Here is a 23,315-nt window from a genome sequence, read left to right on the forward strand (position 1 = left end):
CCCCTTCTCTATTAAAAGCTTTTAAGCTCATAAACACTGGGACTAAGTGGTCTGGAGAGAGACGGGTTGTCTAGGAAACAGCACACTCTGCTGCTCTCAGTCCCCTGAGGACTCGTATTTCACATGCAGATTTTCTGCCTGCCCGACCCACTTTGTTGGCTTTCAGCTAAAAGCTTTTTGCTGCAGACTGACAGAGACAAAAGAGTAGAGGAGAAGGGGAAGGGTTTGGCTAGAAGAGGAGGGCCTTAACGGGCTGTTGCCAGGGTAACTTGACATCATGCTGACGAACTTCCCCCTTTAAAAGCTTTTAAAGCGATTGCTCCAGCCCTCCAGATTCCATTTTGAGGCCTCTTAACTAAGCATGGGGGGAAGGGCAGCAGAGGCCTGTCTCTAGCACACACAAGCACATGCTTGAGAAAGCAAAGTAAGGCCAGGAAAACAGACTGCACTGAGAAAGAACCGAGCTTAAATCATAAACCCGAGCGAAAGGTCCATAATCTGTTCTTAAAATGGCCTCTGAGGACCTCTGCTTCAGTTACACAGTGCCAGGCTCCAACGAGAAGCACAGGAGGGCTCGTAACTGGACGGATTCTGAGATGAAAGCTCTTGTGTACATTTGGGAAGAGTATGTGACAGAGCTCAAGAAGGCTAAGCGCAACGCGAAGATCTACGAGACGATGGCTAAGCAACTTTATGAATTAACCGGCGAACAGCGACACAGAGAAGAAATCAAGATGAAGATTACCAACATGACTTTCCAATTCAGGCAAGTAAATACTAATATGACAAATATATGAAGGTGTATGATAAATTATGCAGTTTATAGGCTATTTAGTATAAAGTATTAAATCAAAAGTAAAAAATTTGTAATCTGAGGGTGCAAAAAATAAATACAAATTGAGAAAAAAAAATATTGAGAAAATTGCCATTAAAACTGTCCAAATAAAGTTATTGCCAGTGCATATGACTAATAAATTGTTAAGTAATTGTTAATAAATCTATCTATCTATCTATCTATCTATCTATCTATCTATCTATCTATCTATCTATCTATCTATCTCTATTTGTCTGTCTGTCTGTCCACTTGAGGGCCAAAGATCATATCAATAATCTGTTTATCGCTGCACAAGTGTCTACTCCTACTATTTTGTAAACTTTAAGTATATAAAATGAAGATAAATGCCCAGGTATACTTCGTTTTCTTCGTTTCGCGCAGCTTTGCGAAAATTTGAGCGCGAAAGTCTTTCAAAGCGTACCGCTTTCGCTGTTATTAGCTCGGACACAAGCGATCTACGCATGCGCACCGCCTACTTGCGTTGCATGCGCATTGCATGTGCGCTGTTATTCGCGCACAAGTCTACGCTGAAAATCCAAAATCGGGACAGGCAGCAGCGGACTGTGTTGATGACGAAATTTACGTCAGGCGCTGTGTCTGCAACAAGCGAAGTATGCATGCTTTCGGTTTGAGAAAACAATGTGATGGAGAAGCGCTTGGAGGACTGCAATGCAGTCAAAACACTCTGAAACAAAACATCGTGCCAGTTTGACAATGTCAAGATATCGAACTCAAGTAGGCTAGAAACAAACAAAGACCCCGAATACGCAAAACACAGAGAACAAAGACAACATTAAAAAACGTGAATCAAATCAAAATCACTTTGTCACATTGCAATAAACACAAATGCGGGGAAAAAGAGTAATACTTAGATTCTTCACGTTTTAGTGGTTTATTTTGTAGGCTCCTTATGAAGCACTCTCAAAAATAATTGATATTTTTATTAATTTTATTAACATGAATTGTGAGAAGGAAATGTGAGATTTATGTCTTTTTATGCCGCTTTCAGCTATTGTAATACACTAAACAACTATAGATAAGTGTTTACAACTACAGCTTTTAAAGTAGTTAAATTCCCTCACAATTTCCCCAAAATGTCACAGTAATCTTGGTTCATTTTTAATGCAGATTAGTGTGGTAATGACTTGATTATAATATTTTCTTAAAACCCTGAAACCCATTACTGGGATATTTTGGGGAAATATATATATATATCTAAACCTGAAACAATTTTTCACCTTTTAAATGTTTTTTTTAGGAGGACTTTAATGCAGAAACAAATGGGCTTTTGTATTTTGGACATTTTAGTCAGCTTTTTAGGGAAATGTTGTAATATTGCAAACGTTGGGCGCCTGGGCAACAGAATTTCAGTGATTTTACTCACTGTCTGAAAAAATGTAGAGAACATCTAAATCTGGTTCATTTGCAGGGTGTAATGCTTCTGTAACCCTATAACAAGGTCTATATCAGAATCAGAATGAGCTTTATTGCCAGGTATGTTCACACATACGAGGAATTTGTTTTCGTGACAGAAGCTCCGCAGTGCAACATAATGACAGTGACAGAACAAAAAACACAAAATGGAATAAAAAATACAAATAGGTAGGTAAGGAACGAAAATATACAAATTGACAATGTATGGCAGGTATATTACAATGAGCATTATGTATTTACAGGTATATTATGTGCAAAAAAAATTAAGTGTACGATAAGTATGGTGTTAGATAAATAAGTGTATGTATATATAAATATAAATAGTGTAGTGTGTTCCACAATTTTATCAATTGTTCATTAGATGGATTGCCTGAGGGAAGAAACTTTTCCTGTGTCTGGTCGTTCTGGTGTATATTTATACACAATCACACAATAATTATAAGATAAGTCATATTTTTATTTACAAAAAAGCAAAACCTGATGAACTGAATGAAAGCTTTAAAACATTCATCATGTCTTGACTTTAAAACTTTCTTCTCTTGTATCTGAGTCCAATCTCAAATTAAGTCACTGTTCCCATTTTGTATGGTATCTGTGATATTATACACATATGATAAGACTAAAATGGAAATGGAACCCATATTTCTAAAATGGAAAGAAACAAAAACAAGGAGTATTTCCAGGCTAAAAAAAATCAGTGCAAATGAACCCCTATATACTTAAACCTTTTAAAGAATTCACACATTTCACAGAAGTCACACAATGCTGTCTGATAGCTTATTGTGTCCTGCAGTTTTCATGCTAATAGCACTGATACCTCCCACATTCCAGAGCATTATCACCTGTCCCTCATGCAGCAAGCAGATATTAGGGCAAACAAGCAACACCTAGAAAAAAACAACAGGACATTTTATAAGTGATAAGATACAAATGCTACACATATACTTTAACATTTTCAAATAAATAATTTATTCTTCCACTTGAACTTATTTAGTAAACATAAAATCTTGATTGAATCTCAAAATGGTAACAAAAAAGACATTTAAAACTTGTGAATGATAAAAAACAGCATGTTTTCTAGTAGAATTTTTTTCACATGCAGCAAGTGAGAAGCACAGTTAATCCATGTAATGTGCAAGGTGCATAGGCAAATTTAGCTACCCTATTAACCCAGTCTTGTAAGATTACAACATTGACATAACAAGCTCAAAATCTAAAGTGATCTATGCATTCAATAATTCCTAATTATCTACATGACACATTATCTACACACTAGACACATTACTAATCACATACAGAAAACTATTTTTTTGGCATTTTACTTAAATGTAGATTTGTCCAGTAAAACAAGATGATGTGTTTCATGGGAAGTTTGTCGATTGTGTGAGTTTATGGCCTATTTTCAAAATCTAGTATCCAATAGCATTGCAAGGCTAACCAATAGGACCTTGTGTAAATGTGGTCTTAGAGAGAGAGAGAGAGAGAGAGAGAGACACACGAGCAGCTCTATTTTAGTCAAGCTAAAACTGATGTTGTAACATCACAACAGTGGGCCTTACAGAGTTTAAACTAATTTAACACTACAACAATATGAGACAATATGAAGTAGTACTTTAACAGTATCTTTTTTAACAGGAAGCTGAAGTACACAGCAAATGAAAGCAATGCTACACCTGACTGGCCATACTACAAATCTATTGAGAGGATCTTGTCAAAGGTACCAGACCATGCCCATATGAGCCCACCGAACCTCTCGACGTCTGGCCCCTCCACTTCTCAGCTCGAGACTTCTGTGCCCCAGTCGGCTCCACCGAGTGGGTTTCTACCCGAGTACACTGGCTCCTCAGAGGAGAGGGAAATCAACGATGAGGAGGAAGGCCTAACAGAGAACTCTGAGAGTTCTTTTGAGACCAGGTAACATGTTCGATCTGATCACAGATCTGTTTCAGATTCATAATTGTGGAATTAAAATTCGCAATGCTGTCTTCTGCAGGTCACAGCCACGTAAACGGCGGAGGCTTTCACATGTGTCACTGCGCCGAAAGAAGCTGCGTGTCCTGGATGCAATGCTTCAGGAGCAACGCAGGATAAGCCGCGCCGTTGAGGAGGCATGTCATGAAGTTCGCCGAGTTATGCATCAGCAGAACTTCCTGCAGGTGCAGAGCCTCCAGCTTCAGGAGCGAATGATGAACCTCCTGGAGAAGATGATTCCTGCTCCATCTGCCCCTTCTTGGCCTAACCCACCAGTCTCAAAGAGTTTAGGAACACCTACAACTGAGTGACAGTGACCTCGGGATACGGGATATGGACCTTTTTTGTGTTTGCAGAGGAAGCGTTGCTATATGCTATCTAAGTATATAACCAACTAGTTAGATGTTCATTTTAGACCTGTTTAGGTTCTGTTCTTTTGAAGAAATCCCTATTTATCTGATTCAAAACTCTGTCCTCATAAGTTAAATGGTGATTGTTATGTGACACAAAATGTGTTTATTATGGAATCTGATTTATTTTATTTCTAATTGCTGTGTTGGACAATGTAATGTCAGTCATGGCATCTAAAAGATTTCAGAAAGGTGTTCAAGAAAACTCCAGAAGGTCAGTAGTTCAGGTCAGACAGATAACACCAAATGGTTGCTGATAATGTAAACAGAATTAGGCTGACATGGATTCGAAATGGCAGAGGACACATTTTTGTTTAGTTAGTAGCATTACAGTTTAGCGTTACAGTGTTATAGCATAGCAAAATGTAACATGTTACTAAATGTTACGAAATGCAGTTGTTTTAGTAGCAGTTTATATGCTGACACTCATATTTAGCTTATATATTAAATTATACACAAATAGAAAAATAAATTACATTTGCATAAAATTAGTATAATCCACCCCTTTCTGATTAAACATCATTTAGATATTTTTGTGAGGTGTGAAAAATGTCTAGGTGGTCAAACTGTCCAAAGACTGTAAAAAAAGAAAAAAGTGTCATTTAAAAAGTTTAAATTCTTGACGGGGGAATAACAAATAAATATTTTAAAAAGTATTTATTTATTGGAATCAATTGTCTGTCAAATTAAAGTCAGTGACTAACTCAAAATAGTATGGCATACTACCTACTAGATTATTTTTACATAAAGAAAGAGTACATTTTTAAGAATTTGGCATGTGTTTTTAAAACTAATTTTTTTTCCTTTTTTTAGATCTCCTTTTTATTATATCAGACTATCCTCATTTGTCACTTAACCTTAAAGACTCCCAAAAGTTGCCAGATAGATTGAACCTGACTTGCACCCAAACATTATCATGGTTAATGCACCACCACATGCTCTTTAATTCTACTTAATGTGCAGGCAAGATAGTTAATCCTTTTTGCTGTGTCTTAAATTGTGCACATGGTAATTAATAGCAACAATCGGTGTACAACTATGAATTTCATCACCTCTCTTCTTTTGTCTGTGATGAAATGGCCCCTCAGGGCCTCATGAAAGGTATTTGTTGATAAGAAGAAAGACGTTAGTGCTCACTGACCTGAGTGTGGCGTCATGAATGCAAAAAATGCACTGCAACTGTAAACTTATATTTTCAGCTATATATATATATATATAAAAACAGGAAGCCATTTGTAGTCTTGCCATGGTTTACATGTAGTAGCTGCTGCTGTTTTAAATACTTAATGTGTCAGTGAATGCTATTTAATACATGTACGTTAGTTCCTACTGTCGAAATAATCGTCTACTATTAAGTGCACTCAGTCACATGCAGTACTATTAGTATATAGTAAACATTAAAGTAAAAACAGCAAGGTTTTTCTATCCGCCAATGAGAGCGCCGTATATATTTGAATATTGAACATGATTGACACGTCTGTCGACCAATGAGAACGCTGATATCAGTTTGCAAACGTTACGGTGCCATAGCGACAAGAGAATGACGCTTTGTATTCGCAACAATAGTGAATGGCAGTGGTTTAAGTCCGTCGCGCGAAGGAAGTTCCGAAATAAACGAAGAAAAACTTTGGAATTAAAAAGAGTGCAGGTAAGCGGTGATGTATACATTTGTTGTTAATAAATACGTGGACTTTAAGTGAAAGATGTCCGTCTGGAAGGCAAGTTTGTTTACGTAACGTATAAAAAGTGTTTGTCGTGACACGAGACCTCTCAGAGCAAACGGATAGTTTTGTATGTGTTTTATTTTCTTAAAAAAATACATTTTTTTAAAGAAATGGGATTAAAACAGTTTAATTTATCCTTATTTCACAATTTGAGCTACCTTTTTGAAGTTTTTTTCCCATTTAGTTCTGCGTTGTGGATTTTAAAAATACAAGATACAATTCGTAGAGATTTTTATAAAATACTATGTTTTAAAAATGTTTGTAGAATAAAATATATATTTAAAATATTTGTATATGATGATAAATAAACATCATATATATATATATATATATATATATATATATATATATGTATATGTGTGTGTGTGTGTGTGTGCGTGCGTGCGTGCGTGCGTGCGTGCGTTTTCATCAGTGTGATGCATTCATCAGCCTTTTCATCAGTGTGATGCATTTGTCTTTATGTAAAAATGAACTCTGCTACAAATAATAAAACATGGATTAGGTTGAAAAATTGTTTCCCTCCAGGTGAAACCATTTATCAAAACAAATATCGGTTATGTTTTGTGTGTGTGTGTGTGTGTGGTCAAGGTTTAGATCTCTATTATCATCTCACATATTATAATAGAGCTGCTTTTCAGTTTATCTCTGTGAAACTGCTTCGACACGATCTCTATTGCATTAAATGCTATAGAAATAAAGTTCACTTGACTTGACATATATTTGCCTTTGTAATATCTATTTAAATGCCATAGTCTAACCTTATTCTCTTTACACCCCTCAGGCCTGATCATTAGCAGTGCAGCAAGATGATTGTTCATGGTTGGAACTGTATCTGAACGAAACTTCTATACCAGTACAAAGTACTATTATTGTGAGTTCCAGCACCAAAATGAGAATTCTGAAGTCAGCAGAGTCGACTATGAGTTATTCAGATCGTGCCCCCAGCCCGGCGATGCGCAGGGTGGAGATGGAGCGTGGTAGAGCTGGCTACGGGTTCACCATTGCTGGGCAAACACCTTGTGTCCTGCAGGGAATAATAAAAGGGAGTCCAGCGTACAGTGTTGGACTGCGGCCTGGGGACCTCATCTTGCGTGTGAACGATACAGATGTGTCTGAGGCGTCGCATGAAATTGTGGTGAAGCTGATTGGTGCGTCATCACGATCACTGTGTTTGCTGGTCACATCAGGTGACAAGTCACCCATGGCCTCCTGCTCCAGTGACGAGGAGCTGGGTTGTCAGAGTAAGGGTAAAATGCTGTGGCTCAATCCAGGAAAAAAGGATCCTTTCCCCAACAATATGGACATAAGGGAGCCGATGCTTCAGTCGGTTGGAAGTTTTGATACTGTCTTTGAGATCTCTGATCAGGGAACCATGACAGCCCATCAAGAGAAGCAGAAAAAACAAAGACCTTTGTCTGAACCAGATATGTCTTATTGGTTGCAGCAGCGTAGGTCAAATAGTCTTTCACAGGATGAGACATCTCGAGTCGTAAGTGAGGATTCTGTGTTTTCAGACCTTCAGAGTCAGAATGACTTTGCATCCGACCCCAGCATCCTGAACATTGCAATGATTGTGGGATATATCAACTCCATGGAACTGGAGCTTGTAACGTCACAATCTGAGGAGAAGGCACTGCAAGCCATCCGTGAATGCATTAGTCAGATTGGCATTGAGCAGAAGACCCATTCGCTGGTCATCATGAGGGTCAAATGCAACTGCGTTCAGCTTTGTGATGACCGTGATGTCGTTCTTGCATCTTACCCAGCAGAGAACCTGGCGCTTTGTGTCATTTGCACGGAGGACAGCAGGTTCTTTGGCCTTGTCTCGGTTGATACCACCAAAACTATTCATGCTGGGATGCAGACAAGCACCCTGAAGACATTATGTCATGTGTTTTTCGTAGATCCGGAGCTTTATGAACACAAGGAGCACCAAAGCATCATAGGGCATTTTGGGATTCCCTGCACTCCGGATCCAGACACCCAAGGCTGTTTGGAGTTTCCTCAAACTCCACACTCGATTTCTCACTTTGTGTCTGTCCTCTATTCTGACATGGGGGACTATGTTGAAAAATTGAGACTGAAACTTGACAGCGAGAATCCTGAAGAAGTACCACAAAGCGCACGTAACAATGGCAGTGGCAGTGACAGCGGGATCGGAAATGCTTCGCCGGAGGATAAAGACAGTCTCAGTGGCCAGTGGAGCTTCACTCCTCCAAACATTTCCAACCCACCACCATATTATTCACAGCACAGAAACAGCGCATTTCTCAAACTGGACTGCAGGTGCCTTCTGTCCGAACCGCTAGCAGGAGCTGCTCAATTAGGTCTCTCAGCCAAGGCAGACAGTTCAGCTTTTACTCCTCATTCTCTTAGTATGCAATCTAACTTGCCACCTAAACCGAGAACCAGTCAGCGCAGACCTTCCATTAGCTTAAAGGCTCGCTGGCAGAAGCCTCGTCCCAACAGCATTGAATGCTTGGTGGAAAGGGACAGCGATGGGCCCACAAGTAAAAGTAGCATCCTTCCTCCAGCTATGGAACAAATCCCAACTCTCCGATATAAACCACTAGAAGATCTCAGACATCCTCAGAAAATGAACTTCACTCCACAGCTTGAGCTGACCTCCAGGTTCTTCAGTAGTGCAGCCAAGCATAAGGATGGGGAAAATAAGGTCAGAATAAAACTAATTTCTGATGACTTGGTATCTGAATTTGTTCTAATACTGCATTATAAATCCTTGGTCTACATTCAACTATGCAGTTGCTAAGCTGTTTTGGGTGGTTAGCAAAATAATATAATTAACCTTATGTATGAGTAATAATAATTTACAATATAATATTACTTTGGGGTTTTTACAGCTTGTCCACTATTGTTTTATGAATCAAATGAGACAATCTTTGCTTTGTCTTGCAGTCTTGCCCTGCAGTCAGTCTTATGGAAGGTTTATTGCCAGTTTGCCACTATGCTAAGTTAAAGGGCTTAATACAATGAGCCAAGGAACAGATGGCACTGCAAGTAACAGGCACAGCAGATGGAGCTATTGGGTTGATTAGTGCAGTTCAATATGATTAAGCTGGATGGATCAGCTTTAGCTTTATTAACAATGTCGAGAGTCACCTAGCAACAATTTGTCAGCCATGTAAGGGAACAGAAGAATATTATTATTTCCTTCCTTTCACTGATGATTTATCTCTAGGCATCTGTCTCCCTCTGACATGTCTTGCCCTTCAGATTTAATTTTGAAGCCTAAATCAATTATGTATTGAAAAGTATTTTTTTTTAGATGCAAACCGTATCTTCGTAAATTAATAAATCAAAGTAAACATTTTATTTAATAATGTACATTATAACATTTTAACCAATTGTAATGTAATTGGTGTTGCAGTTTATATATCAACGATTATGTGTTAAATTAATTTTATGAAAGAACATTTTAAAAATCAAATGTAAAGAAAAAAAAAGTCAATTTGCATTTTCAATGCAGTTACCCCAATTTCCTGTTTACAATCAATAAGATAATGTATGAAAATATGAATAATTAATTAATATTGTAGTAAGTGGTAGCATTTTTTGTTTTATGTTCCTTTTATTTGGAAAAATTCCTGTCGAACTACAAATAAATTTTAAATTAGGAGTAACATAACTGATAAAAGAGCATGGTAGCCAATTGTAAATTATATAGTAATTATTTTTTTTTTAATTCTACAATTATATAGTGTGACCTGGAATTAAATTAGTTTTTTTATTTATATAGAAATGCCACCTTATGTTAGACACACCGAAACTGTAAACTTAATGTTTGTCTTCTCAGGGGTCTTTATTTTGGGCACTCACAAGGGGACGTACCTCTATACGAAGACCATCAGTTCCTGCTCAACGACTCAGTCTGGCTCATTCACTTAATGACCTTGAGGTAAGATATACCCGTTTCTGTTTTGCCTTCAACATCATGCACATTATACTATTAAATTATAGTTTTTGTAAGTTTTGGATTTGCTGCAGTGCTCATGCCTCATATGACAGATGAAAACAGAGATACAGGTGTGTTTAATTGTTTAGGAGGGTCAGTCAGATTGTATTATGCTCTAATCCAATTCAAACTCCTGCTTCTTTCACTCGAGAAACTCAGTTCTTTTCTCACTCTAAATACACAGAGTGGCCTTTGTGGTGTTGCATTATTCTCAAGCACAATCATGTTCTTCTATTTTCAGTGGACAAGGATAACCATGAAACTGTTAGAAACACATGGTACTCTGCATGATAATGATGGTACCATTAGTATCCTCTCCCAAATGTAAAGAAGCCTTTATGTGGCTGGACAGTCACAACTTCAACCATCACCATACTTTTTTTTTTCCAGCAGTTTTGCTGTGTTCATTCAAAACAATAGTTCAACCGCAAATATAAATTATTTATTCCCCCTTGTGTCTTTTCAACCCATATGTTGCTACCTTTTGAATAACACAAAAAATAATTTTCACTGCTCCTTTTTATATTTGTTGCTCCAAAAAGGTTGAAAACCATTAAAGCAGATTCATGAAGTCATGTGGTAGCTTTGTGTGACAAACAAATTTAACTTTAATGAACTTTAAGTTCCTATTCACTAAAAATCTTCCAATCAGTTACTATGTTGTATTGTATATTATGTTTTTCAGCAGCTATACGAAATCAATTTAATTTGTAACATTATAGTAACAATATAATGTCTTTACTGTCACTTTTAATCAGTTGAATGCATCCCTTGCAGAATAAAAGCATTAATTTCTTTAAAAAAATCTTATATAGCCCAAATCTTTGTGTATATTCTACTAGTCAGTTGGAGTGTATCTGTGGTGCTTTTTTTGTTGTTGAAAAAAGGCAACATACCAGTGAGCAAATTATGGCCATTTTTGTTGTTGGAATGACTGTTACTTCAAATCTTGGTTTTGTGGCATTCTTCAAACAAAACTGTTGCTAGGTTGAGAACTTTGTACACAACAGGCTAAGATTGATGAGCACATTTCATACCTTTAAATATTTTTTTGTGCACTCTGATGGAGTCATGTGGATTTTAACCAGCACATTTCTTGAGGTTTGAAGCTGGAAAAGGTTTGTCACCTCTCCAAGTGTGGAATCTGAGAGGAGTAGGATTTCCTTTTGGCTTTTCCTGGAACTTGAGGCAGCCTTTTTCATGGACCTAATGTCCCTCTGGTGGTCAGGGAGACTGGAAAGTGTGGTTATGAGAACATCAGTCATGCTGGTGCTCACCAGGAGAACAAGAGTAAGAGGGAGGGGATGTGAAATGGAGAGACTTACTTGGTGGAAAATGCCTAGTCTAAGCATGTTTTTTGTTGCCAGATAACATCTTAATGAAAGGCCATTCAGCTCATTTCAGTAATGTACTCAGAATTTTTTTGCTAACCTAAAGGAGCTGCAACAAACTCAACCTCAAGTTTTTTTTATATTAAAAATGTCTTTATATTTTGTAACCGGGCTTTTACATAGTAGAAATATCATGTATATAATCCTGAAAGTGACCATATGATGGTTTTTCACTTGATGAATATAATCTTAGTCACTGATAAATTGTAAATTTGCTACAGCAATCTCTTCTGTACACTAACAGAGTGCAGATTCATTGGCTGATGCAATTCTCAGATCTGTTCTGATATCAGCAAAGAAGGAAGTTCACCACACACCATGGACATTTTCTAATGAGCAGTAACAGTTTTATGGAGTAAATGCGAAGCATCCTTAATGATGGCTGAGAGTTTGGGCAGCGTCCACCCCTCAGACAGCACCTCTCTTAGCACCAAGAGCGAGCCAGGCGTCTTGATTAAGCTGTAGAGGGTTTTGGCAGCTCTTGTCTTGATGCTGCTTCCAACACACTACTGCACAGAAGATTGCTGTTGCCACTACTGATTGATAAAGTGTGTTGTAGAGTCCTGCACACAAAGAGTTTGTGTTTGTGGCCCAGTATGTGGAGCTCTACCTGTATTCAGCAGCAGAGGAGGCATGTATGCTATTGAGGATACTGGACAAGGAAATAGGCCCAGTTTGGACTTTATCATCTAAACTATGATCAAATACTAATGAACATAATTGTATGCTGTTGCCGTTGATAGTTTGAAATGATGAAAAATGATGAAGAAAATGATGAAGAAAATCCATCCAGTATTGTTCCAAAAACTGTCAACAGATAAATAACTTGTAGCTCATAGTGTGAGTGACAGATATGAAAACTGTAGTTCAGTGTTACAAAACAGAACGCTCATAAAGTGTGACATGATCACCTTTTCCAGAGTCGTTATCATATGAGACCTTCAAGGACTGAAGGATTGGTTACCCTGCTGATATGATGCAACTACACCCCCAGAAAAATAATTTTTATTTTACTAGATTGAAATGAGCCAATGCAACACTATTTAAATTAATTATATTGTTTTCACTGTATAATAAAGGTCTTCCTTTTCTAATGGTAATTTTTTTTTGGTTGCATTTAATAGGGAACTTCCAATTCTAGTTCCTAGCATGCATGCTAAATCTTGACATTAAGTGTTATTTTATGTGTTTTTGAGAAAGACAAGAAAAGGGAAGGCTGGTTTGTGTTCATTTATGTGAGGATGGTGCTCTCACTTTTGAATTTGTAAAAATCACAGCTTCATCGGAATGGTACGAAACTGGTGACTTTTATGGCATTTTGGATTGTGAACACAAATAAAAAATTAGGGCATGATTCGAGAAGGCTAAGTGGCCGTAAAAAAATATTCACACCTGTTGTCTTTGGTCAAAAATGACAGACCATTGGAAATGAATGGGAAATCAACAAAAACACAAATATTCAGATAATTGGTGTGTGTACAATCTACAAATTTGCAACAATGCACAAATAAAGTACACAGCAATGACTGGGAGAAGCTCTAAACATCAAGAGTGCAGAACCAACCCATCCACTCACACACACTTATATACACACACTAGAACTGGTGTGACTGTAACACAGCAAATATGTAAAATAAAAGCAATAATTCAACTACAATGCAGTAAATAAAGTAGATCGCAAAGAAGGGGCTGCACTTTAAAACATCAAGAGTGCAAAACAGACATATACACTCACACACATGCACAAACACACACATACACAATTATACACACTCAAATTAATTGGTATGGCTAAGGGATGTCATTCTGTTTATTTTTCCTAACCGACAACAAACGATTGCTAACCGATTATTAACCGTTAACCAATAAGATTATTTTAAATTAGAATTGAATTAAATTAGAAAGGATAAGTGTCTGTGACCCGTTTAAAATACTAACAATACTAACAAATACTAACTTTTTAAACCGTTTAACTGATTGTATAATTCGGGCAAAATTTCTCATAATGGTCGGTCAACCGTTAACTGATTAAACTGAACATCCCTGCTATGGCTATACCCATAAAGCCAAAACGAGTCAGAAAACTGAAATCAGATCAGACCCAGAAGAAATAAGCTCTGATAAAAGTTTCCTTTTCATTTTTGTTAAAAATTTTATAGAATTTGAATGTTTTTTGTAACAAAATGCTTTCTCTGTGTTCAGGTTTGACTGTAGTAATAATAATTCAGTAATAAAGTCAACATGCCTCAAATCATCAACTTATTGAATCTGAGATACAATGACTGTCCAAAACTAAGTAACATTTTTTAGTTCTTTTTCAAATCAACATGACATCACAGCTTTTTTCAGTAGGTCTGAGGGAGTGAGGGTTTTCTTTCTAGCGGAGTCAGTGGGAGGAGAATATGTCTGAAGTGCAGAGTGAAATGAGATGGGAGGAGGGAACCTCAGACAGGCTGAAATCAGTGACAGAGCTGGAACTCAAAAGAGACACATTCACTCCAACTGCATCCTGTGAACTCAGAGCATTCGGCTGAATGGACATGTTTATTTACACTGGGTGTCTACAGGAGCACTGAGGACTAATAATACTTACTAATGGAGCCAACTTTAACTCTTCACTCTGCTGTAAGTTTCCTTCTGTAGTGTCTGCATCTGTTTTAGATAAAACTCGTTCATATAGTGAGAATATGAAGTTTTTAGAAATTCATTGTCCAAAGTTTTTCTGTGCTTTGACTGAAACATGTGGTCTAGCTTTGGAATCTATTGGTCGGTTTGGAGTGACTCCCTAAAATGTTTAGTGGAATCTTTATACTTACTAAACTTTAAGTAAACCATACTTGAACCAGAGGACATCAGATTGCTCAACTGGACCCTTTCTTCTTGTTCCTCTGGTTTGGTCTTCAACAAAGAAACTGCTTTGCTGAATTTAGCCTTAAGCGATTTGTCAACACTTCTCTAAGTATATTCACTTTCACACAGCTTGCTGTCATTGCAAAACACATAGTGTAATGCCTATGTACAGATACCATTCCATTATTTGCTGTTCTTTCTTTGCTTTTTATATACGCTTAGATGGTGACAGTTATCTTTGAAGTCACCATTATGACTTAACATACAAATATCTACTCCCAGATGAGGCAAAACATGTCCAGTCCTTTGACGCAAGTCTGTACTTGGTGCTCATTCTTCCTGGATGATTTTCCTTGCCAGTATTTGTCCTTATTCCATGTGGTTTGACAGTTGCATTTCAGATTCTTTAAGCAGAGGCCACCTGTTCTGCTAAAGGGCGATGTTTTCTTTCTCTAGATGCGTGGCCTCCCCGTGCTCCCAGGTCTGGTAACCCAAAACCACAAGCCATGTAAATATTCCTCTGTTCAACAGAAATGCTTCTTTTGACCTGATTTTACTTTAATGGAACATTCACACAGAGGATGACAACTATAACTATAAAGTTTTAATAATTGCTGTAATTCTATGAGAATAGGTAAGTCTACAAAGATATAATGATAATATCAAAGGGAAAAAATATAATTGGACTCACTTTAAAGGTATAGTTTGTAGAAAATTTGATGTTTATCTACTTACCCCCAGGGCATCCAAGATGTAGGTGACTTTGTTTCTTCAATAGAACACAAAACAAGATTTTTAACTCAAACCGTTGAAGTCTATCACTGTAAGTCTATAATGTAAGAGGATGGGAATCAAGGCAAAAACATACAATAAAACTAAAGAAAAACATATACAAACAAAACCAAATTAAACCCTGTGGCTCGTGATGATACACTGATGTTTAAAGACACAATTCGATCGGTCGGTGCAAGAAACTGAAGAGTATTTTTTTTTTTTCCGGAGCAGGGTCTAACCAGCACAACTGGTACTAAACGTGAAGTAAGTAGACACTGATTGGCCAGACGCGTTCAAAAATGCCCTCATACACCATGATTTAAACCTCAGTGTAACATACTGTAAACATTGTGTCAATCTTTACGTTCTTTCAATCTATTTACGTTTACGTCGACATTCCATGTCCATTATTGTGAAACCCGCGAGACACAACAAAAACACAGCTCCGATCACAGCATCCTCCATCCTCCTGTTGTTAACGTTATTCTTCTTTGTTAACGTTGTTGAACGCCAAATGAAAACTCTATCTTAAAGATTTTTTTTAAGTAAAAACCTCCACATAGCTCCTTTAACACTCCTAATTGAGAGAAGACGTAGAAGACGCCTCACGCATCTTCTGCTGAGAACAAGTTTTAACAGTTCGGACATTGCTGTATCAGAGGTTAAAAAAAACTATAGTATACTATATAACCATATGCACAGACCAATAATTTTGTGTCTTTACAACATCACCACGTTTGAGTTAAAAATCTTGGTTTGTGTTCTACTGAAGAAACAAAGTCACCTACATCTCGGATGCCCTGGGGGTAAGCAGATAAACATCACAGTTTCATTTTTGGGTGAACGTTTTTTTTCCAGATGATAAGTGATAAAACCATTGACAGCCAAACAGATTCCAACCTGTTTAAAGAGCTTGAGAAAGGTGACAAAACTTCAGCGTGTGCTTATTTTGATTATATCCACTCTTGTGGATGCTAATATCATTACAATATTGTTAATTGTTATCATTCTTGGTGTGAGTTGTCTCTAATACTTTTTAATAGTTATGCCAAGCTAGCATCTTCAAACATTTGAAGAGTGATGTGAACTATATTAGTGGTTCTCTCTCTCTTAGCTATCTCCAAAGCTAGCACCCTTCTCACCCTCAACCTGTATTCACTGCTGCCCCACCACAACCCTTTCCTTTAACCAAGAGCTGGTGCATTGGACGATAACAGCATGTCTACACGGCACGTCTGTTGTTGCATTGTGTCTGGTGCAGACAGGGTGTAACACAATAAATAATCACATGAAAGTTTTCAAGGAGTGTCTGGCTCAAATGGACATACACCACTGTTGCTCATTAATGATGGTACAAACTAATTGTTTCAAGACATTGACTTATTCACATGAAAGAATGCAAGCTAATGTAAAATGTTTGATGTGGGTTATACTCATGTTTGTTTTTATTTGTTGAAGGACGCAGCCAGGGGGCTAATTTTCTCTCTTTATCTCAGCTTAGTTTTTCCTGTTTGAGCAACTTAGTCATTTTCAGCTGCTTGTTACCCTTCATTATTAACCTTTTTCAAATCAGCACTTTATGCTTCAACTACCTTCAACAACTGCTGGCATGGATCATGACCCGCCATTATTTACATTTATGCACTTGGCAGATTTCATGCAAAAATTAAATGTGTGAATCACATTTGTCACTTAATGGGATAGTTCACCCAAAAATAAAAATTCTGTCATCATTTACTCACCCTCATATTGTTCCAAACCTATATGAGTTGCTTTCTTATGTTGAACATAAAAGAAGGTATGAAGAAGGTACTATGGAAGTCAATGGCAACCACCAATTGTTGGATTACCAGCAATCTTCAAAATATCTTGTATGTTCAGCATAAGAAAGCAACTCATACAGGTTTGGAATGACATGAGGGTGAGGAAATGATAACAGATTTTTTTCTTTTTTGTCTTTTAGATTGAAGTAAATGTAATTATCTGTCTGTATTATATTTATAATTAAATACAATATATTTTTGAAGGCAGAATTTTACAGAATTGTAAACTGCTTGTACAGTGTGATATGTTTTGATGCAGTTGTGTATTTATGTTATCCCAAAAGTTCCCAAGGATTTTTAAATTCAGAGAAATTCCAGTTTAAAATAATAATCGATCAGTGACGTAATATCCCCGCTTGTAGAAACTATGGCAACACACAGGCACAAATGCTGCTGTACGGTTAAACTAAATTCATTTTGGCTGTTGCGAATAAAATGAAAATGAAATTATAAGTGTTGGCCCATAGCATTAAATTTAGATCTGCTCAAAGTTGCACCATGATTTTTTACAGTGTTGTGCATTATAACCAATATATTATGACCAATCACATACGAGGGTGTTGAGCTTATGAATGCAATGACCAATCAGAGGTGTTCAGATGAGTTTTTTTTTATCACTGCACGCACTGACTGACTGAATACAGCTCTCATGCAAATTCTCTCATCATAAACAACAAAGTGCAGATGTACATATCATGCACTGATCTATATACGACCAGTGGTATGATGTAAGACATTCATTCATAAAACTATGTGTAGACAGCTTGACTGATTATAAGGGGAGTTTTTTGAGAGTGCTTAAACTCGCGCTAGACTTCAAGTCAGTCATAATGTTCTTTCACAGTTTAAATGTTCTTTTCTCACATTCTCTGTATAATCTATTCGTTGTTTCAATAAGTGTGGAAGGTACAGGTAATAAAAAATTTATTAATTACCTCATCTGTGAACATCCTGCTTCATAGCCTCATCAAGCTTCGCCTTTGTTATTGTTTTAATAATACGAACTCTTACATATTGTGCCTTTAAAATTCTGTCTAGGTAGGAAGCTACCTAAAGTTTAGGCCATGTTTACACTAGTGTGTTTTTTGTTTTAAAATGAAATTGATCCTCAGCTACACTGGCATTTTCACTGCATTTCAAAAACATTCTCCATCCATACTACGCTACCAAAAACTCATGTCACATGGCAATTGATTCCAATTTAGCTATTTTGTAGCTAGATTTTGTGACTTCCCTACCCCTTTTGAGACTTTTTTTCAAAAGTTTAGTTCCAAACTTCTTGGACAAACCTAAGACATCTAAGTTCTCATCTTGCTCATTGATCTTTATATAGATCCGTGAATTTGCCATTATGATTTCATCTAGTGATATTTAGCTACCAGTTTTAGCTACTTTCAATTGAAAGCAGTAGGCAACACTGCTGGTTGCTAGTCACTGGCAGGTACAGCAATGAGCATGATGTTATTGTTGACATGGTCGTCAAGGATACACATAGCAAATGTGGGCAGCCATGAGGGTTGAAAATGCTGGAGAAGTGTAAACAACAGGCGTAACCGTGGCAAATGTTATGCGTTTTAAAAATGAAAATTCACTAGTGTAAATATAGCCTTACTAAGCTATAAAGAACATAGAGACTGATCTAAAAACAATAATGTAAATCAAGACTTTATTCAGTCCCTTCACATTTAAAAAATGGTTCTTTGAAAATGGAGAACCTCCATGCATACCATGAACTATTTCCTTGATTCCCAAGCCTGACTCAGTCATTTAACAGGTCGTCTCCTTCCAGTACTCCACGATAGCTTTGAAAGCAGTTGGCGGGTATACACTTGGTCACAGGGAACTATTTTTGTCAGGAAAGAGATCTACCCGCTTATAATTATGAGTGTAAGGTTTCAGTTTGAAAGACCACTGGTTCGGTACAAAGGGAGGGAAGAAAGAGAGAACGCTTGAAAGTGTATTTGGGTGGGGTCATGGGTTAAGCTTAGATGATGATGGATGCTTTTCCTCCAGGACTTACCGTTACACAAAGGAGTGGAGAGATGTTTATCCTGTGCAAATCACAGATGCAAATGTGTAATTGTGTAAACGCACACAGATATGTCTCTTATGGGCATTTGTATTCAAGCTTTTACACTACAAATTTGCTTATGGTCATTAATTGGAATTGCCTCATGAAAAATAGCTCTGTCAAAACTGAAAAAAAAAAAAATCTACAATATTTTTACAACTTTTTAGCCATCATTAGTGTAGTTGGTCATGCTTAATATTTTTCTGCTATTGGTCTACACTTTAAAGTTGATATATTACAGTAAATTAACTTAATGTGCATACCACATATGCAGACTGCATGTTAACCTGATACACAGGTTTCACTTTCACTGATTCCGAACTGGTTACAAACTTCTGGTTCATGCACTCTGGATGTGGACACAAAAACATCAATGGAAACTAGAAGGATGACTGTAACTATAGATCGCAGGTTAGATACTGTACTGTATTGTAGTGTAGTGTATTGTAGGATGTTCTGTCCAGAGGCCAAACATTCCGACACTATCCTCCGGTTGTGACCTCTTATAAATGAATGGGGTATCATTTACACCTGGAGACGAGCCAGTCATTGTTCCTCATAAGATCCAGGTCAGTGTGAGTTTTGCATTTTGTCCTGATGATTACAAGTAAGGTTTTACACAGGCAGTGTATTCAAAGAGAGCGGTTAAAATATTGCTGTGGTTCATTTTATGGTTGGGAAGAGAATACGTGGCCTTGGTAAACGATATTTTGTGGTTTCCATTTTGCATCTGGTTTTGTTTTTCGTCCTTCACTGTAATCATGTGGTTTCATTGAGATGTTACTGCTCTATATTAGGTGAATAGCAAACCATGTGATGTTTTTTCTTTAGTTTAAATGTTCTGGGCTTAGAAATGGATGAAAATTGGCAGCTAGTATAATGAACACTTGATGTAGACACATTTTGCTCGAGCAAACCATCTTATCAGGCTTTCCCTTCCTCAGTCGGGCACAAAGGAAGTTTCCTCCGAGGTCTCTGATGTTATTTTCAGGCAGTTTGTTGTCTGCCAGGGATAAGAGGAAGAGATTTGATTTACCCCCTTTAAAAAATACTCTGGAATCATATTTTCTTTGCTGGGCTACAGCTTCAGCTAAACTTTAAAATATATATATTTTTTAGCTCATGTACAGTAGGAGTGTGTTCATTTAGTCAGTTTATAAAGTCAGATCAAGCTGCTCACCCAGCAGAATGATACTTCCTTAATCTGGAGCTGTTCACTGAGAATAAGCGGAAACTAATATTGTAAATCTACAGCCCTCTTTATCTCTCTCTCATACATACACACCCAACCCAGATACACACATTCATGCACTCACAGTCTATTCTCACTCAGAAACATACACACCAGCCCAGCCTATATAGAGCTGGCAAACTCTATTTTTTCCTACCACAGAATCCCCAAAATGCAGTTGAGAACTGGTATGAAACCAAAATGAAGAAGACAAACAGCATATAATATAATCACCCTTCCCTGGTAGCTTTAGTCTGGGAAAGGCCCACCCATCATGCCCAGTGCTAAAACATCTAAATTTATCTCCAGACACTTCTTCAAATAATCATTCACTTGGTCAACAGGATTGCAGATGAAAATGCTTTTCGATAGTGATTACATCAACGATAATGAAAACAATCCGCTATATTTAGTTCATCATATTTAAATTTAAACTTAACTTTAATGCTTAATTCATAAAAATATATCAATTGATAAATACTCATATGTTGTTTTTAAATAATTCATGTTATCGTTTTGTTTTTTAATTACTTTTCAGTTATTTTCTTAAAAATCTGTAAATGGTACAGTGGGCTGAAATGAATTAATATCACATGAAAAAATATTATCTGAATTTATGGGACATTCTTTGTCTACAGGACGAAAATTAATTCCCTCACTAATCTTAAAAAAAAAAGAAAAAAAAGAAAAGAAAAAACGGTAGAAATGAATACAGGGAGCAGTTCGATTACAAAGCTGATTGGTTGGAAGAGGTTGAGGAAGTATCAGTTAATAACACAGGTTAGTTAGGATGACTACAGCAGAAAACATTCAGTTAGTATCTAACATATTGTCGTATGTTGGGGGCCGACTGAACCTGTACCGACAAGACTGTTTGTGTCGCTATCTGATCCTGGGTGGAGATTTTCAGGTATTCACATATACACACACAATCACCCACACATGCATTTGCAGTAATGAACCCGAAATCACAGACAAAGAGAAGAAGCCTCCTGACTATGAGTTTCATTAGGAGACTTTCCTTCAGGAAAAAGCGTCTCCCAAGAGTGGTGAGTTTGTGCTACAATCTTTTTCTCAGGTTACAATCGTGCTTTCATTCTTTTCTTTTTTTTGTCAAGTACAAATGATCGGGCTTGGTTGGATCAGCTGCTTTACTCATTAGCTGTTTTATTTCATTCTTGCACTCCCACACCGAGCAGCTGCGGCAGGGAGTCTCTGGCTCAGCTGGACCTGAGACACAGTTGTCTCACAGTCTGATGTTTCCACAGTTGTGTGTCTGGACGTCTATCCTCACTTACTTTAGTTTCAATTTAGCTAATTAAAATGAGCTACAATGGCACAGTTGTTGAACATTTAGTCACAACTTAATTGCATTGCATTTACTTAACTTACATTTGTACATTTGTATTAATATTTTCCTGTGGCCATAACCGGATACATAGATCACAGAAAAATCTGTGCATGTAGTAGATTTAGTTCAATATTTCACTGAATTAAAGTATGATTATATATATATTTCTTTTACATTTAAATTTTAAAATGTATTAAATATATATATTTCTATTAATATTTTACATTTTTATGTTAGAGTGGTTTTATCAGCGAAGCAAATATAATATAATCCTTAGATCTGTTAAAACATTATTATAATTTTTTAAAAGAGCAAATATGCAAGTTGTTTTTTCAATTTAAGTCTCTTGAACATTTTTAAGTTTATTCTCGCCTGTAGTTGTGTCTTCTTTTAAATAGTCTTTGTCTATGTGTATTACAGTAACTTCAGTTTAAACATGTTATGACAAGCCAAGATATTTTGTTTAGACCAACTGCTTGCCTTTTGTAATGGTGTTTTTAGCTGTAGCTTAGAGATAGTGTGCTCTGGCGATGGGTTTTGTCTTTCTTTATCAACAAATGTCACCAGAAGAAGCTAGAATGTGTTTGTTTGAATTCACAGAACATCCCGAATGAGAAGAAAGACTGTACTCGACAGCCTAGAGGTAGTGTAAACTATCTCGGGTAAAGACAATGAAACTGCTGCATGTAAATCCACATCAAAATGCTGATATAAACCAGTTTTATTTCATGGAGGTTAAAAGGGCAAGTCGTCACCTCAAGTAGTCCAGAAGGTGGAAATATAAACAGAGCGAGTCTCTGCAGCTTTTGCCACACATGTAGTTGTGGCTCAGGTTATTTGCGTAACGTCAGTGGAGGTGTGAAGATTCACGAGAACAAGGGTATATGGCAAAGTTGTGCAAAGACATCAGAAGAAAGTCCTTTGTGATTGTAAGGAATTTGCAGCAGTATGCACTCCAATAGTCTTTGTATTTACAACTATGAAATATCATTTTTAAAGTGTAGGTCTGTTATACAAACACAAGTTTGAACCAAAGAAAGAAAATGAGCCTCGTTATGGTCTGATGATCTGCGGTGAGATTTTCCCTTTCCTATTCTAGTGCACAGGCTCAAACATGTTTTCTTCTAAACACAGAAATTACCTCATCATTTCCTCTTGGAATCCATAAATACAGTTCCTTGGTTTTGCTTCTCATAAGTTTCAAAGCATCTGATTTGTTCACAGAAACATCACTCAGTCATGCGGCGGGTCACAACAACCAGATGTCTGTAAGCCACAGCTGAACCCTGCCACGCAGTACGCCTACCAGGTTTTGCTGCTGTGAAACCCCGTCTAATAACACGTTTGCTCATGGGAGCGTGTGATATATATATATATAGAGAGAGAGCGCCCCTGCCTTAGACGCGTGTCATTGGTGGCCTCACAGTCTGTGGTCTGAGATGAATTGTTGCCATAGTGCTTCTGACCAAATACACCA

The 23,315-nt window shown here is 37.1% G+C and overlaps 3 protein-coding genes across 6 annotated transcripts in view; 2 read left to right on the top strand and 1 right to left on the bottom strand.

The window, feature by feature from the left end:
- Positions 1 to 23,315, bottom strand: part of cd248a (CD248 molecule, endosialin a) — a 140,158-nt gene that overhangs the window by 42,676 nt on the left and 74,167 nt on the right. The window lies entirely within an intron of this gene.
- msantd1 (Myb/SANT-like DNA-binding domain containing 1) lies at positions 265 to 4,668 on the top strand. The gene is made up of 3 exons (XM_059526069.1): positions 265 to 770; positions 3,909 to 4,183; positions 4,263 to 4,668. Exons 1-3 carry the CDS (start codon positions 510 to 512, stop codon positions 4,549 to 4,551), a joined length of 825 nt encoding a protein of 274 aa, XP_059382052.1. The 5' UTR covers positions 265 to 509; the 3' UTR covers positions 4,552 to 4,668.
- rgs12a (regulator of G protein signaling 12a) overlaps positions 7,159 to 23,315 on the top strand; it is a 33,668-nt gene continuing 17,511 nt past the window's right edge. For 2 of the 4 annotated variants that reach the window (XM_059526082.1, XM_059526090.1), the window contains exons 1-2: positions 7,159 to 9,048; positions 10,189 to 10,290. In XM_059526082.1, coding sequence (XP_059382065.1) covers positions 7,264 to 9,048; positions 10,189 to 10,290 — 1,887 coding nt within the window. In that variant the 5' untranslated portion in view covers positions 7,159 to 7,263. Of the gene's footprint in view, positions 9,049 to 10,188; positions 10,291 to 14,205; positions 14,364 to 21,378; positions 21,537 to 23,315 lie in introns of those variants that run through there. The other 2 variants (XM_059526107.1, XM_059526098.1) reach the window with 2 other exon arrangements.

The sequence above is a fragment of the Carassius carassius genome, chromosome 3 (genome assembly GCF_963082965.1).
Source record: "Carassius carassius chromosome 3, fCarCar2.1, whole genome shotgun sequence".
NCBI classification, from domain to species: domain Eukaryota; kingdom Metazoa; phylum Chordata; class Actinopteri; order Cypriniformes; family Cyprinidae; genus Carassius; species Carassius carassius.